The 14,649-nt window shown below is 37.7% G+C and overlaps 1 protein-coding gene across 1 annotated transcript in view; it reads right to left on the bottom strand.

Moving 5' to 3' along the window:
* The window catches only part of GABRG2 (gamma-aminobutyric acid type A receptor subunit gamma2), a gene marked incomplete at both ends in the record, with an annotated part of 71,872 nt that extends 64,864 nt beyond the window's left edge, over positions 1–7,008 (bottom strand). Inside the window, one exon of the mRNA XM_082489770.1 lies at positions 6,902–7,008. Coding sequence (XP_082345896.1) covers positions 6,902–7,008 — 107 coding nt within the window. The remainder of the gene's footprint in view (positions 1–6,901) is intronic.
* Between the last annotated feature and the right edge of the window lie 7,641 nt (positions 7,009–14,649).

The raw sequence follows: 14,649 nt of genomic DNA, 5'->3' as shown, positions 1-14,649 counted from the left end.
CTGTGTGTCAGACTGAATACCCGATATTTAGTCTGTCAGGAGTCGCATATTAATTTCCTGTCACAACTATCCAAATACCCCAAAATCACACTAGATGTAATCCTCACTGTTCTTCGATAGCTTTCTTCAACCTACCACCTTCGCCCCTCTTTTACCTCAGTTTGTCTCAGCCAGTTGGCAGGTGCTGGGACTTGTGAATATATGTACCCACTATCTCTCTCTTCCCACTCTTTTTTCATATGGATGAAAAAAAAAGTTTTTTGTAAATTTCTCACATTGAAGGAGATGGTTACACATTCTGATATAAATGAATTTCTAACCACTTCATATGACAAGTTTTAAAGCAAGTAATATTATTTTCTTGTTTCCAAAGATAAAATTAAATGCTGGTTTCTCAACGTTCTGGCTTAGTGCAAAGCTGAATTTCTTTTTAATTGGAAGAATCAAACAAGCAGGTTACTTCTGGAGATCACAAATAGAAAACTGGACCCAATTCAAACAACAGCAAAGCTCCTACTTAGTGCACTGGAGCTCTTCTGAGCCAGGAACTCACCTAAATAAAACACCTGTAAAGACAATACACCTCTAAACTAGGTGAATTCAGACTCTCGTGGTATGCTTTTTATTAGCATCATGACAATTTGGGCCATAATCCAGTATCAAAAGGAAGTATGCAATGAAAATTAAGTCATCAGAAGTCACTCATCGTGTTGAGTCTAAAGTCCCAAAAAGTCAGTGCAATTAGAATGGACACTTTATGCTGTTCCTTTCTCTTCTCTCCTTCAGCTAAAATAGCTCTTCACCCCGGTTTTTGTGCTTTGGATATATTCACTAGGGGCAACTCTAGTCCCTAATTTCGTTAGCGCTCCACAAGTTTGTTTTTAGTCTCATTCTGTGAAATAGGCTCTTCCTTACCTAATAATAATTACAGTTATCTGACTATGGCGATAGACCTTTTTTTCTGAATTTTATGGTTCTTTCCTGGTACTTTCTGCAGTCTTTTTATTAATCATATGAAGAATGTATCTCGTTCTAAGTAAACAGCCTCCACCTTTGAGCCCAGAAGCATACCTCTACTTCCAGTGAAGGTACCTGGGCATCTATTTCTGCCATCAGTTGTCATATCTTTTCTAAAAAGAGATAAACAAAGATGTCTCTTTCTCTTTTACTGCCACAAAGTCTCCCTAGTTCTTGTTCAGCACTTCCATTCACAGCAAACAAGCTCTGTTCTTGAATGGAGAAGTTCCTTTACGTCCAGAGGGCCAGGACGAGACCTGTGTGCCACTTGAGATCAATTTACATTACAGTCTGTGGGCTGACGTGGAGTTTAAAGTTTAAGCTGATCTTGTATTCAGAATAAAAAAGAAGGAATGAAGAAAAGAAGTATTTAGAGGTATTGTAAATCAGTTAGCTGGAATGTAGGTTGAGAGCTTTCTGCAAAAAAGTAAAAGCATTATGCAGTGTAAGAAACACTTCTTGAAGATTCCTACTGAGTTACAATTTAACTTTGGGTTATTTCCCAGTTCCTACTTATGAACACATAACTACCTGTAAGAATTTATTCTGTATAGGTCCTGGCTTTTCCCTCAGCAATAGACTGACTTCAGTGTGTCAGGGATTACTGAGAGGATAAAACTAGGCCCATCGTGTGAGAAGATTCCTAAAAACTGCTGAGATTTTCAGCATTAGGTATAGGATAGGGTGTTGATTTCTTAGGAGAAATAACTGGGAAAATGGACAATTAAACCTTACCATCTGTGTTAAAGGGAATTTATATTGCAATAAATGTCCGTAAAAAAAGTACAACACTAGATAGGCTATGGAGCATGAAAATGAAAAAAACCCCAACATCCCTATATCAGTAATTTTTAAAATGTATATATTTTCTACGCCCAAATTCATATTAAGCAAGCCCCCAGCTAGCATTGTATTCTTCACTGCTATTCTCACATAATCTAACTCTTTTTCTGTACAAGACTGTGAGTGGGGCTGCAGGGGCAGTAGTTTGTAAAGCACGAGTTCAGACTGTACCGATGAAGCAGAGAACCACAGTACATTCTGGTTATTCTGTTGAATGTTTTAAAAAAAAATAATAATCAAATGATCACCCTAATAGAATCTTTGTATTGAGGAATTTATAGAACTTTTAAAGCTAGAGTGGCTGAACATAAGAAGGGAAAAGTTACAGTGTACTGAGCCAGCTTCAGATGAGCTAGTGCATCTCCACATGGCAGGACAGTGCCAGCCAGAGGTATTGGCCTTAGACCTGCCTCTGCTTTGGAGCTTACTTGACTGTGTCTCTACAAGGTACTGTACTGATCAGTACAGATGTACTCTAAGCAGGCGTAAGAGGCAGAATATCAAAAAATATCAACCTTCCTATAGGCATGTGCATCTGTTATTGCTCACCTGTGCCTAATGCTTTATCTAATCCTTTATTAACTCATGCTTTCAATTCACAATTCAATTCTTTGTTGGAGAAAGTGGTGGTCATTACTTAAGTACGTAAGAATTTAATTGTACTGGGACTGAGACTTGGAATGAGTTTCCTTTGACCAGGCATTTGCTTCTTTTCCCTCCTCTGTTCACTCCTGTCAGAGACTTCTTCCCTTTTAAATTTTTGTGCAACTGTTACAGAATTTCTTGACATATGCCAACAGAGCAAATGTAGCATAAAGAAGAAAACACTGTGACCACAATCCAAATCAACAAGATATTTTTTCCAGATCAGCACTAATCAAGAACAGCTTAAACTTAAGACCCAAAAGCATGATTTGGATGGCCATGAAGAAGACATAACATGGATCATATGGGAAATGCTATATTAAAAGAGTAGGTTAATTTCTTAAGATAATTTTAGTGTAGTTAGTTTCTATAAGTTTTTATTAACAAGTTTCCCTTCTCAGATTTTCAAGGATTCAAACTTTCTGAAAGACTTTCTAACATCACTTTACATATTCATTAGAGTATTTTGCAATACATGAATTTTGGCGTGCCGGTTATGGTTAGGTAATAGAGTCACTAAAGCAGAAGTTAGTTAAATGGCTTAATCCACAACTCCAAATCATTATAAACTTGCAAGTAGGGAAACAGTGTCTGTAATCTTTTTTGCCCCATCAAGTTATTGATGGTGAGATCGTGAGAATTTTACTTAATTGCTCAAATCTACTTTGGATCAGTGGTTTTGGTCATCTTTTTATTACAATAATAGTTGTTCCAAGTTTGTATTCCAGCTGACAGCAGTCAGGAATGCATCACCGCTATGTAAAACTCAAAGGCGGTCTCGCCCTCCTCGCTACCCCTGAAGTGTTGAAGTAGAGTACAGGTCCTCTGCTGAAACAAACACTGTAGTACATAGGCCAGTCAGCACTAAATACTCCATTTCATAGTATCATAGACAAGGATAAAGTCATCATTTAGCAGCACCTAGATTCACATCTTCTGTTATTACACTTCTTTAAAAGGGACCGCTCCTTAGTTGAGAAATTGTCTCTTGCTGAGCAACATCTTATTCCAATAACGCTCCAAGTGACTTCAGTGGGACCTCTGACTTAATATTAGTGCTGTACGCTGTGTGAAAGTTTTGGAAGCTAGTGTACGAATAACTACAGCTGCAGGATTAATACCAAACCGATGTTAGCAACCTTTACAGTAATGCTAAATGACTGTTCAGCTTAGGGATATTCATGCCACTTTTAATCATTGTTGTTATATATCGCTCATCACACAGCACAAGAACCCTGACACTGCTGGTGCTTTACAAGAACAAAGCAATTTTATTTACACCTGTGTTCAATAATTTACGAGTAAAAATACATATATTCACATATGCACCAAACTGTTTTGGTGCTAAAATGATTGCTCTGTTTGTGCTTGGTTTTGATCAGTCTTGACAGTCTTCAGTTTTATTTATCTAGCTGCAGCATAGAAACATCGCCAGGACACTACTTGAGCACTAATGAGTGAAAAAATAAAAGTAGCTACTGTCCAGCATTTCGCATCTGGATATTACTTTGCACTGTGTTCACATGATTTTTGCTGACAATTTGTTATAGCGAAGGACTATGCAAAAAATAACTGATAAAACCTGTATGTAAATAGTGTGAAGAGTATAGCTTTAAATCTATTTGAAACTTTGCTGGTGAGTGAGCTCTATTACATGTAACGTGTTAATTACCTATTATATGTTCAATAAGGATAATCAAATAATTGGTTCCAATTAAACCCCATACTGAGGTGTGCAAATATTAAACTATTTTATTTACATTTTTTAAGTGTTTCTAAACGCCAAGATTTTGATGCACAGTTTTCAGAAATTTGGATTTGGGGTTGAGTTATTTTCACTGAAACACAGCTTCAGTCAATATGATGTACTGCACAGTGCTGTTACAGTAGTCTGAGTGATAAGATGATGGGGGGACTTTACGCAAGAAGTTTGCAGTACAGTTATGAATGTCAAGAAACAAATTGGAAGAAAGCACTTCCTAAAACTTTCGTGTGCACAATTGCAAGGATGTGCTCTGTGCATGTAATAAAGTACATAAAATTATTGTAAGGGTAAAATATTGCAGTGCTGTAATGCGACATTTGTTGTGAATTCATTCAAATCATGGTTTGCCGAAATTAATGCCAGAATTCTAGCTACTTTCATTAATGCCTGAGTGATGCCTTAACTTTCCTCTTCTTTCTCTAATCTTCTAAACATCAACAATTCTGCAACAACTAATTTATCTATATAGTAATTTTTTGTATTAATGGGGGAAAAACTTCTGCAAAATATTGGTAATCAGTTTTTATGGTTTCAATTACTTTGATCAGATTCTGCAAATCCTTAAACTTTCGTGTGTATTCTGGTTGATGTCAACACATTTATTCACACGCATAACATGGAGCACATATGTTAGTGTTCAGTTGCATTGGCCTTTAAGAATTTCAGTGTCCAAGAGAAGCGACTCATAATACAATGATATTCCCCTCTTTCTGAAGTGTTGGATGAATTTTTAACAAAGAAAATCTTTCATTCCAGCTATAGATAAACATTATCTAAATTCAACTTCTGTAACTCAAAAAGAGTTTCCAAAAGTGATAGTAAAGTTTCTTCCACAACAGAAGGAGAAAAGCGTCCTGATTATTAGAATTAGAATCATACTTGCATGTTGACTTATTTGAAATATTTTTGTAAAGCAGTAAGGATAATTTTCGCCTTTGCTTGTAGCTTTTTAATATTGTTTCTCGTCTATTATTTGTTCTTTAAAATTATGAGGTCAGGAAGCTGTCAGAGGAGACCATCTTGGCTATCAGATGGCTGTGAACAGAAAACAGAATCTTTTGCTGAGATAAAACTTTAATTTGCATTATGAAGAGTTTCTTTTAAAGCTTATGAAGTAATTTTGGCAAAATTCCTCTCGGGCTGTGTTATTCTGAAAGGTGAGAGAAAAGAAGGAAGTGTGTTAAAATAAATATCTGGGGTTACTGTAGTGGAAGTTTCATGTCAAAATAATCTGAAAACCTGTGTTCATGAAATCCTGTAACAGCTCATTTTCCATTGCTGTATTCACATTGTAATCATAAATGATCCTGTAAGAATCAGAGATACCTTACACCTGTCTTACTGCCACTAACAAAGTGTCCCTCATGGTAGGCTCACCAAGTTTTATTTCACTTTCTACTCCATTTTCAACTATTTTCAACTTCTTTTCACAGGAGTTCTTCACAAAGTCCCTTTTGTGTGAAGAAAGTTACTCTGAAACACAGCAACTTTTAATTTCCCTGGCCCATAATTTTTGCCTTTTATTTTGCTTAGAACTAATATCCTACCGCTGCAGCTACAAAGTCTGGTATTTCTTAAACAAACAAAAAAGCAAAGAGAAAGAACCCACTTCTTAGTATGGTAGTGTCCAGGTAAAAGGAGGGGAGAAGAAAGAAGGTACATTTGGATGAGGAGCCTGTATGAATCCAGCATTAAGAGTAGAAAAGAGAGTGGGCACTAACTTCTCTGATGTATCACTGACAACATGGCTTATGCAGCTGTAAGGAGAGGTCTGTTTGCACGCACGGGGCCAGGTGCTTTGCAGCGCAGTGCCACTTTCCCATCTAACCTGTTAAATGCACAGTCCACAAATTTTTGCAAGAATGTCTGGTTCAGCGTAATGCTTGGCACTGCAGCAATACTCGCTCCCCCCCCTCCACTTTCTACTCGTCCACATATAAACTACTTGCTCTGCTGTTAAGATTTTTACCTCCTTACATTTATGTATACAGTACACGTATGCAGCATGCACAGTACATGTCTCGGGGGGGGTGGGGGGGTAAATGCTATTGTAAACATTCATCTGGTACGATCAGCGAACGCTTTCGATCGCGTTGCTTGTTCCAGCAGCGTTGAAGGCATTCGGGTAACGGGGAGATGCCGGCGGCCCCCGCTGCCCGCCCGGGCAGCGCTGTCCTTGGTGCTCCGGCCCCGCGGGGGGAGCGCACCGCCGGCCCCGGCACAGCCCGCGGCCCCGGCACAGCCATGATGCGGCTGCTTAGGTGAAAACAAGCGTGAACGCACTGACATTCTGCCCGCAAAACACAGCTGTATTATAACTCCATGCACTGTAGCAAACAATAATTCAGAGATAAAAGGCTTCGTTAATATGGCATCAAATTCTATGAAACGCCCGGCATGTACCACCATCATACACACCCGCTGCTTACCCTCCCTGTCCATTTCAGAGCGACAACAATTGTAAGAGAAATAAAACATTGCAAGATCTCAGCTGCTAGGAGATAGATGAACGTAATGCCACTATGCAAACCTCCGGCATTCTCACCACAGCTCTGCAAATTTGCAAACAGTCTTCACCCCCCAGCCCTCCCCCCCCCCTCCCCCCCAACAGAATCAGAAAGCACATCTTACCACTGGATGAGAGAGAGGAACAGAAGTGCCCACACCATCATTTTGAGAGAAAATGCAGGATTCAAGAATGCAGTGCTCCCCAGGCTTGTTGGATTTGGAGGAATCATCTCTTTTTCTCCCCCCCTCCCCCCCCCCCCAGGTTTTTTCCCCTTTCCTCTTGGTTGCAGATGGATCCGTCCCCTTCTTTAATTTTTTTTTGGTAGTGGTTCTCTCCCCCTCCCTACCAGGTCCCGTCAGTGGGTTGATACATTGCGCCCAGCTGCGGGAATTAATATGCAGGGGGACAGAAATTAGATCTGCACAAGCCCTTTGCAGATATAATCAGAAAACGTCAGCTCAGGCAGCAGGCAGCAGCTTCCAAATCTAGGGGAATAATATAATTGGGAGAAAAGAAAAAAAAAAAACAAAAAAAAACCAACAAAACCACAGACACTGACAGAATAAAAAGTCAGGGAAAGAAGAAACACATACACATGCACACATACACATATACAGAATCACTCACACGCATGCAACAAAATCTGATAAAGCAATAGACAGAGTAAATGAGGGAAAAAAAAAAAAACAACAAGAAAGAATAAAGCAATGGAGATTCTGCCTGAATGCAGATTAACTCTGAGGTCAAAGTGGAAATGATGCACTCTGCTGCAGCACAGATTAACACATGCGTGGTGTCAGCCGGGGTGCTTTTTAACCTTTGATTACACGTATGCAGGCAGCCTGGATTTTCATTTTGGAGGCAAGAAGGATTTGGCAGGTATAAAAAGGGAAGCTGGAAGGAAAAGCTTGCCCTATGCTGCTGAGCATCCTCATTTTCTAAACAGCCTGGAAATCGTGATTGCATAGGGAAAAAAAAATGAAAGGATGGATGGGGGAGTGGAAAAGGGAGGGATGGTTGTTGCTAAGTAACTCAGGAACTAGGGAAAGCAGCATTGGTGGAGCCAGTATGAATGAGGTGATTTAGTCTGCGATAGGATTAGGGGGAATATGCAAGGTTTTTAGCTCCCCTCCCCCTAATAAAATCTGGCTACGCAAACACAGGAAATGCTTCCTGGCCAGAGGGGAAACACTGGATGGCTATAAAAGCTGGATCTTGCCAAATTGTGGAACCAGAATCCCAAGTTCCATCATCCAAAAATGTAATTTAGCAGCTACTAGTGAAGTAAAAAGTTCAGGTAATCTCATTATTTCCCAAAGTAAGAGCACCTCAGTCTAAAACAGGTACATGGACCATGACCTACAATAACAAATTTTTTATCTCCCTACTTTTTTCTGCCTAAAACCAAAGCAAATATAGACAGCACCAAGCCTCCCCAGTGCTCTTTATAAAGTGGAAGATTGATGTGCAACCATAATCATCAGGAACTGGGAGATGTGACCTGACACTGTTTCAGTTCAAAGCTCATCTTTCTAAAACTCAATGGAGAAATAAAAAAAATAATTATTCTAAAAAACACTTAAATGGAAAGAAAGTGAAATGCTCCTAATAGAATAAAAGCATCAAAATTTCCCTCTGGACTGAATCTAGTTTGAACCAAATTTGACACTTGGATCCTGCTCAAACCTGCCAATACCCAGGCCAATCTGGTAATTCCCAGTGTCCATGCAGAATGAAATTTATCCATCAAAAATAGTTACCTTAGCTGCTGTCCCAGATTCTCAAAAAATATAGAACCAGCCTTCAGCCATCAAGCTCATTTTTTTTGTTTTCAAACACAATATACTTAACTCCAACAATAAGGGATAGATCAATGTTATTAGTTGAATGAAATACATATTGACCCCTGGGTAGTTCTGTGGTAATTCTGTCACAGTATTTTTATCAGTATTTTCAAAGTAAGAAGTTATGAACCTGGTTCTTAATATTTCCAGTCAATGGTCCTATTCTTAATTAAGTCACTTCACCAACATGTGAAATACAGCCACTTCAGAGACAAAAAGCTATGAAATATTCTAAATGCTCTTCCTATCTCTCAATATATATAGATATATACGTACGTATGTATGCATATTGAAATATCAACATTTGCTCGTGGTTCACTTCATTACCCGTGAACATGACACTTTTGTGATTTTACTGCTCTAGTCTCTCTCATCAGTTATCAAAACATTCCTTTGAAGGTTAACAATGCTGTCTATATTTTGATGAGGGAATCAAAATTGTTGATGTCTTAAGAATTTGAACTGTGCAAATAATTATTATCTTAGCTACAGCAACTATGTCTGCTGTAACATGGGGAATATCAGCTTTACACTGCACTTTATTTACTGAAATTTGTCCCATAGCAAAATGGTTTGCATCCTTCTTGTCCGAAAATAGTTCATGGACTTCCAACAAAATTGTTAACGCAGTTTCACTGTGGAGGTTCAGCTCTTTATTCTTGTTGAGAGAGGCAAGGGGTCTGCAATAGAAGAAAAACCTGCTGGTGTGAAATCGTAAGAGGTTTTTTCCAGGCTTCCCATCAAATAGAGGGTATATCAACAGGAGTTAGATACTGTAACACTGATCCTTGACTACTTAGAGTTCTTTAAGATATCCAGAGACATAGCCCATTGATAATATTACTCCTGTAGGTATTTTATTAGCTGTAATTTGTATTCACATTGTTAATGGGACATCAATGGGTTCTGATGGGCGAGCATACACTGAAGGTAGTGTAGATTGCTCTGCATATTAAAACTTGCATCATCACTTTATGATCCAATCTTTCATCTCCGATGCATCTACTTTAGTTTTATTTTCAGACGCGTGCAAATTGGCATTTAGGCACCAGTTTAGGTAGTGGGAATTAGGGTCTTCGGCCTCTGATGTAGTCAGTGGACCACACAAAGGCCAAGTCAGGTTTTTCAGTGCTCCTAGACAGTAGATATCGCAGCTAACATCATTTAGATATCAAAATACTTGACCACAGTACCTGAAATTTATCCCCCGATAACCTAGCAATACCAATTTTGGCTGTAAGTAATTTCAAATGCAAAATTGTCCTTGCAGTTCTTTGCAACCTTGGCCTGAAGGAAGAGAAAGCAAAACCAGAGTTTATACTTAATGTATTTCAATATTATAATCTCTGGTTACGATGATAACCTTTGCTGGGGAAAAAAAATGTTTATCTGTAGCAGATATAACTGCTACAGAAAACAAAGATCTAATGGGCTGTTTTCTATTTGAATACATGTTGTCTTTGAAGCACAGGGTTCTGCTTTTTGTGCCCACAAGCTTGGATCAGACAGTGATGGTTTTGAATTCCATCATAATAAATTATCACAAAGGACCAAATTTATATGAGGACACTGCCTAGTGTGAAACGTTTTCCTGACACCTTTTTCGTGATAAATCAATCCCACATAGTAATTTGCCCCTGAGCACAAATCTGGAATCTTCACAACAAATGACTTAAAGTTTTTTTATGGAAAAAATGTCTTATGAAGAATAATTAAACACAGAAGTGATTGTTCCAAACGCATGCATTCTATATCAGACAAGAAAAATATTCACAAGAGTATCTTACTATACTTTGGCAGCCAGCTTGTCCAGTTACACGGAGGTTCTTGGCTCTCATTGATTTCCCTATGTGTCTGTATCTTTAAGCCCAAAGTAAACGTGGCTTTTCCGTACTCTAAAATTATTCTTTCCTGTGTACCCAATATTGCATCATACATTAACAAAGAACACAAAAGATATATACGAAAAAGAAAATGCAAAAGTAGAAATTAGAAGATAAAGTAAAAAAAATTACACTGTCAATATATTGTCAAGTTATTCACAAATTTATTTTTTTTTCTTTTATCACATATTCATATCTGGAAGTCCTTTCCGTTTCAGCTTGTAATTCCCTGCGTTGCTTTAGACAAAACAAACAAACAAACAGCTAATTTCACTATCTCTCAAATGACATAAGATTTGGATAAGAGGTAGCTGGTTTTTATGGGTTGTGTTAAGGATGGTTTCTTAAAGGCAAAAGAAGGAAACATCTAGATAGCTAAATTGTCTAGCGATGATGTAGGAGACTGTTAATTACTTATCAAGTACTGTTCTGATGCTTAGAAAAATATATTGAATGTTTCGAATTATTTTTATCCAGAAATAAAATATCCTAGTTATAACAAAAAGCCTTTTGAAATGCATGAATGTTTTTACAAATAGCTTGTTTAAAGCTATATATAAATATATTTTTTACAGTAGTAGTAATAACATAGATAACATTTTGGTTTCCTCCAAGATTCTCCTAGCATATTCTAGCCCTGGGGAGACATCCTGAGGAAAATAGCGTCCAATATAAAACATTTCTTAGGTGGAATTCTAGGATTTGATACAATCTCTCACTTTTCCCATGGCCTATCTTCTCATACATTTTCTGCTCATCAATAGAGGTATAAATGTACGTTAAAAAATCAAAACTATTGAAAATTAATCTTGCAAAACTCCTAAAAGAAAGGTAGCTCATGTTTTTTAACATTTATTAAGGTACATATGTGTTTGTGGTTGTGTATGAGAGGGTGTGTGTATTTTCCTATTAGCCTAATAGTTTATTATCTCACTGATGAAGAAAATTCTTTACTAGAGTAGGAACTGCCAGGTCTGACTACTTACTGCCAAGTCAAGACACTGTGGGTGGACATTTCATTCAGAAGACCTAGACATCTAGTTCTCTTTTCATTCATGTGCACAAAATACAGCTACTTTGTGAAGGAGTGGTATGGAGGTGGACTGAATAGAAAGTACATTCTTTGATGCTAGACTAAGATCACAGTTATCAGTACTAAGTAGGTGCACTCAAAACCGTAGTGCGTCACGTGTCCAAATACAGATCTGTCTATTTTGGCGAATGTAACTTAAGTCGAATTACTTATTGTTATATATCTAAATATAGTCACTTCTTGATATTGAATCTTACTGCTACTTTTTCTTGGTAAACATTGGATGAAAGAGAGAGATGAATTGTTTATCATTGTGTGGAATGTGGATGTTCTAGATTGGCAAAGTAGGATTCCAGATTGATTTTATTATTTAACTGGAAAAGTATCATTTAAGCATTGTTTCAGTACTATTTATTAGAATTAAGATGATTCATTTGAGCTGTCAGAAGAAAAGAAAAAATATGACTAAAATGGCAAAAATAATAATTCTTTCAAGAAAGTCATCAAGCTAAAGCCAGCTTAGAATCATAGAATGGTTTATGTTGGAAGGCACCTTGAAGACCATCCAGTTCCACCCCCTGCCATGGGCAGGGACACCTCCCACCAGCCCAGGTTGCTCCAAGCCCAGTCCAGCCTGGCCTTGAATACCTCCAGGGATGGGGCAGCCACAGCTTCTCTGGGCAACCTGGGCCAGTGCCTTACCACCCTCACAGTAAAGAATTTCTATCTATTATCTAATCTAAATCTCTTCGCAGAGGATTCAACCTACTGCATTTTTTAAAATACCAAAATCTTGTCCTGCTCGGGAAATTATTTTTAAAGAATTCTTTTACAGCTTAGCAATGTAGAAATGGGAATTCTTTCTTAAAATACATGTACAGCGGTATTTCAGGTTCTGATGTAAAGTGAACATTTTTTCAGAAATATTTTTATTTAGACTGTTTCATCAGGTTTCTATTCTAAGCAATAACTTTTTGAGTATTTGACTTACAAGAAAAAGTGCTGGTAGCCTAAATACAACCAAACCACAAACCTAAAATCCTGTTTGTTTATATGCTTTGATCTTGTGCTAAAACAGTCAAGAAAACAAGTTTTTGGCTAAGAGCTTCCTCACTGTACTTAGATTTACAATCTCCTGCCAGCAACAGACTTAACAAATGCTATTTTGTGCTGTAAACATCTAAGTTTCTCTTATCATAAAACTCTTTCAGCAAACTGCGTTCCCCATCTCCCTACCGCTGACCTGAGAAAGCTTGCTTACCCTGCAACGTAACCTGGAAGACCCAGTTCCATTACACTAAATGCTTACGTGAAGAAATCCCCATACTGAGATACTTTCTGAGGAACACAATAATGGTTGTTTTCTGAACAGTTTTATTAACACCTAAGAGAAGTCTCTGCTCCACAAGAGTTTCAAAAAAGCATGGTTTTCAGGAGCCATATATTGAGATATGTTAGTCTTTAGCAGGGTTTCTTGCGCACGGTATCTTGAGTGTGTTTATACTATAAAGAGCTTAGGTCAAAACGCTGCGTTCAAACTGCAGCTTTCTCCCCGTACCTTGTGCTGAATCTCTGTGTTTGAGATCAGTGGCTTTTGAAAGCATCCCAGGAAGGCAGGCTCTGCTTCCTGTAGGCAAGCACTGAACTGAAGGGGGAAGGAGAATGCTAGGGTTGTCCTCCTCTCACTCTTGAGAGTAAAGAGTGAGGGACAGCAGACAGGCAATGCTCTTGTCACTTCTGGGATGATGCCCAGACGAGGAATGAGGGAACCCTATTCACGTAATATGGACTTTCAGTAGGACAAGTTTAGTTCAATTGTTTCAAGTATGATTATGATCAGTGGTCATTCAACCTACTCGCGTACTTCTTTTGGAAATTATCTTTCAGTACCTGCATGGCACAAGTAAACTTGTAACTGCATATATTCTTTATTTAGCAATGAGAAAGGAAGAAATACAGTGTCCAGAAGTAACACTAAATACCAAAGGGAAAGACACGTTAGAAATTTGAGGAGATAATTTTGAAAGGCTACTTTTCAATAACTATGTTCTGGGACTTGAATATCTGTGTATTGGAATGAGATCAGGGAGGTGTTCTTGAAATCATCTAAGAAACGGGGCATTTGATGGAGCAGTATGCTTGCAAATGTATTTTCATCTGTGTATACTCACAATGGGCAGGATTAATGTGTTCTGCAAATGATTTGTTAATGTTCTAAAGCACTGTGTATATAACAGAGAGCTGTCAGCACCCAGTTATTTCATACTGCTAATGGCCAGTTTGCCATTATATTAAAAGCATTCATTATTACTCTATTTTATATGAAGGTATAGGTGACTGATAAAATGAGGAATAGAGTCCTGCATTTTTTCTTTAGTTGTTCAATTCAATCTTTCATTTTCTTTATAGAGTGTGATTTTTTATGCTTTTGGAAAATTAAAAATTTAAGAATTTTTCTTATTTACTCTTAAAAAAAAATAGCACTCTTGAGGATGCTAAAACTGTTCATTTAAACTGTGCACATCTACAATATTATTTTTGTTCCCAAGTGAAGAATGAAAATTCTCATAGACCAGGAAAACACAGTTCATTCATTTATTAGTTTTCCCCAATCTATAATGCAACAAGAACAACATCAACACCAGATACTCGGTTTCCGCACAACAAAAAGACTGCGGCTATCTTAAGAGTGATTTACTTCTTTCAGAAATAATTATTTTATCAGTTTTTCCACAAATATATGTGTATTTTTCAGAAGAGTAAAGTCTGCAAATTCCTGACCAGAGGCCTCAGGAAGCAGCTTGAAATGCATGCTTAGAATGAAGCCCAAGCTCAAGTCTCACAAACTTTGATGAGAATTAAGAGCATGTTTAACCGCTGTTTATTACATCATAGTTATTGAAGTCCAGGTCTTACTTTGCACAAGGAGTTGCAGCCTTTTTTTTTTTCCATTACTGTGAGAAAAAGCCACTACTTGATAGAAAACAGTTCAGTGTCAGAATGTCAGTTTTCACAACTGTAATCACTGTTTTCTCAGTAAAGATATTTTTTCTGTTTCTGATTTTCTCTCATACCAGCATGGTGAGATCTAAAAATAAAAAGGTGAGATT

Source organism: Vanellus vanellus (assembly GCF_965231255.1).
Source record: "Vanellus vanellus genome assembly, chromosome: 13".
Lineage (NCBI taxonomy): Eukaryota > Metazoa > Chordata > Aves > Charadriiformes > Charadriidae > Vanellus > Vanellus vanellus.
The sequence above is the reverse complement of the archived record's forward strand: the minus strand, read 5'-3'. Positions and strand labels throughout refer to the sequence as shown.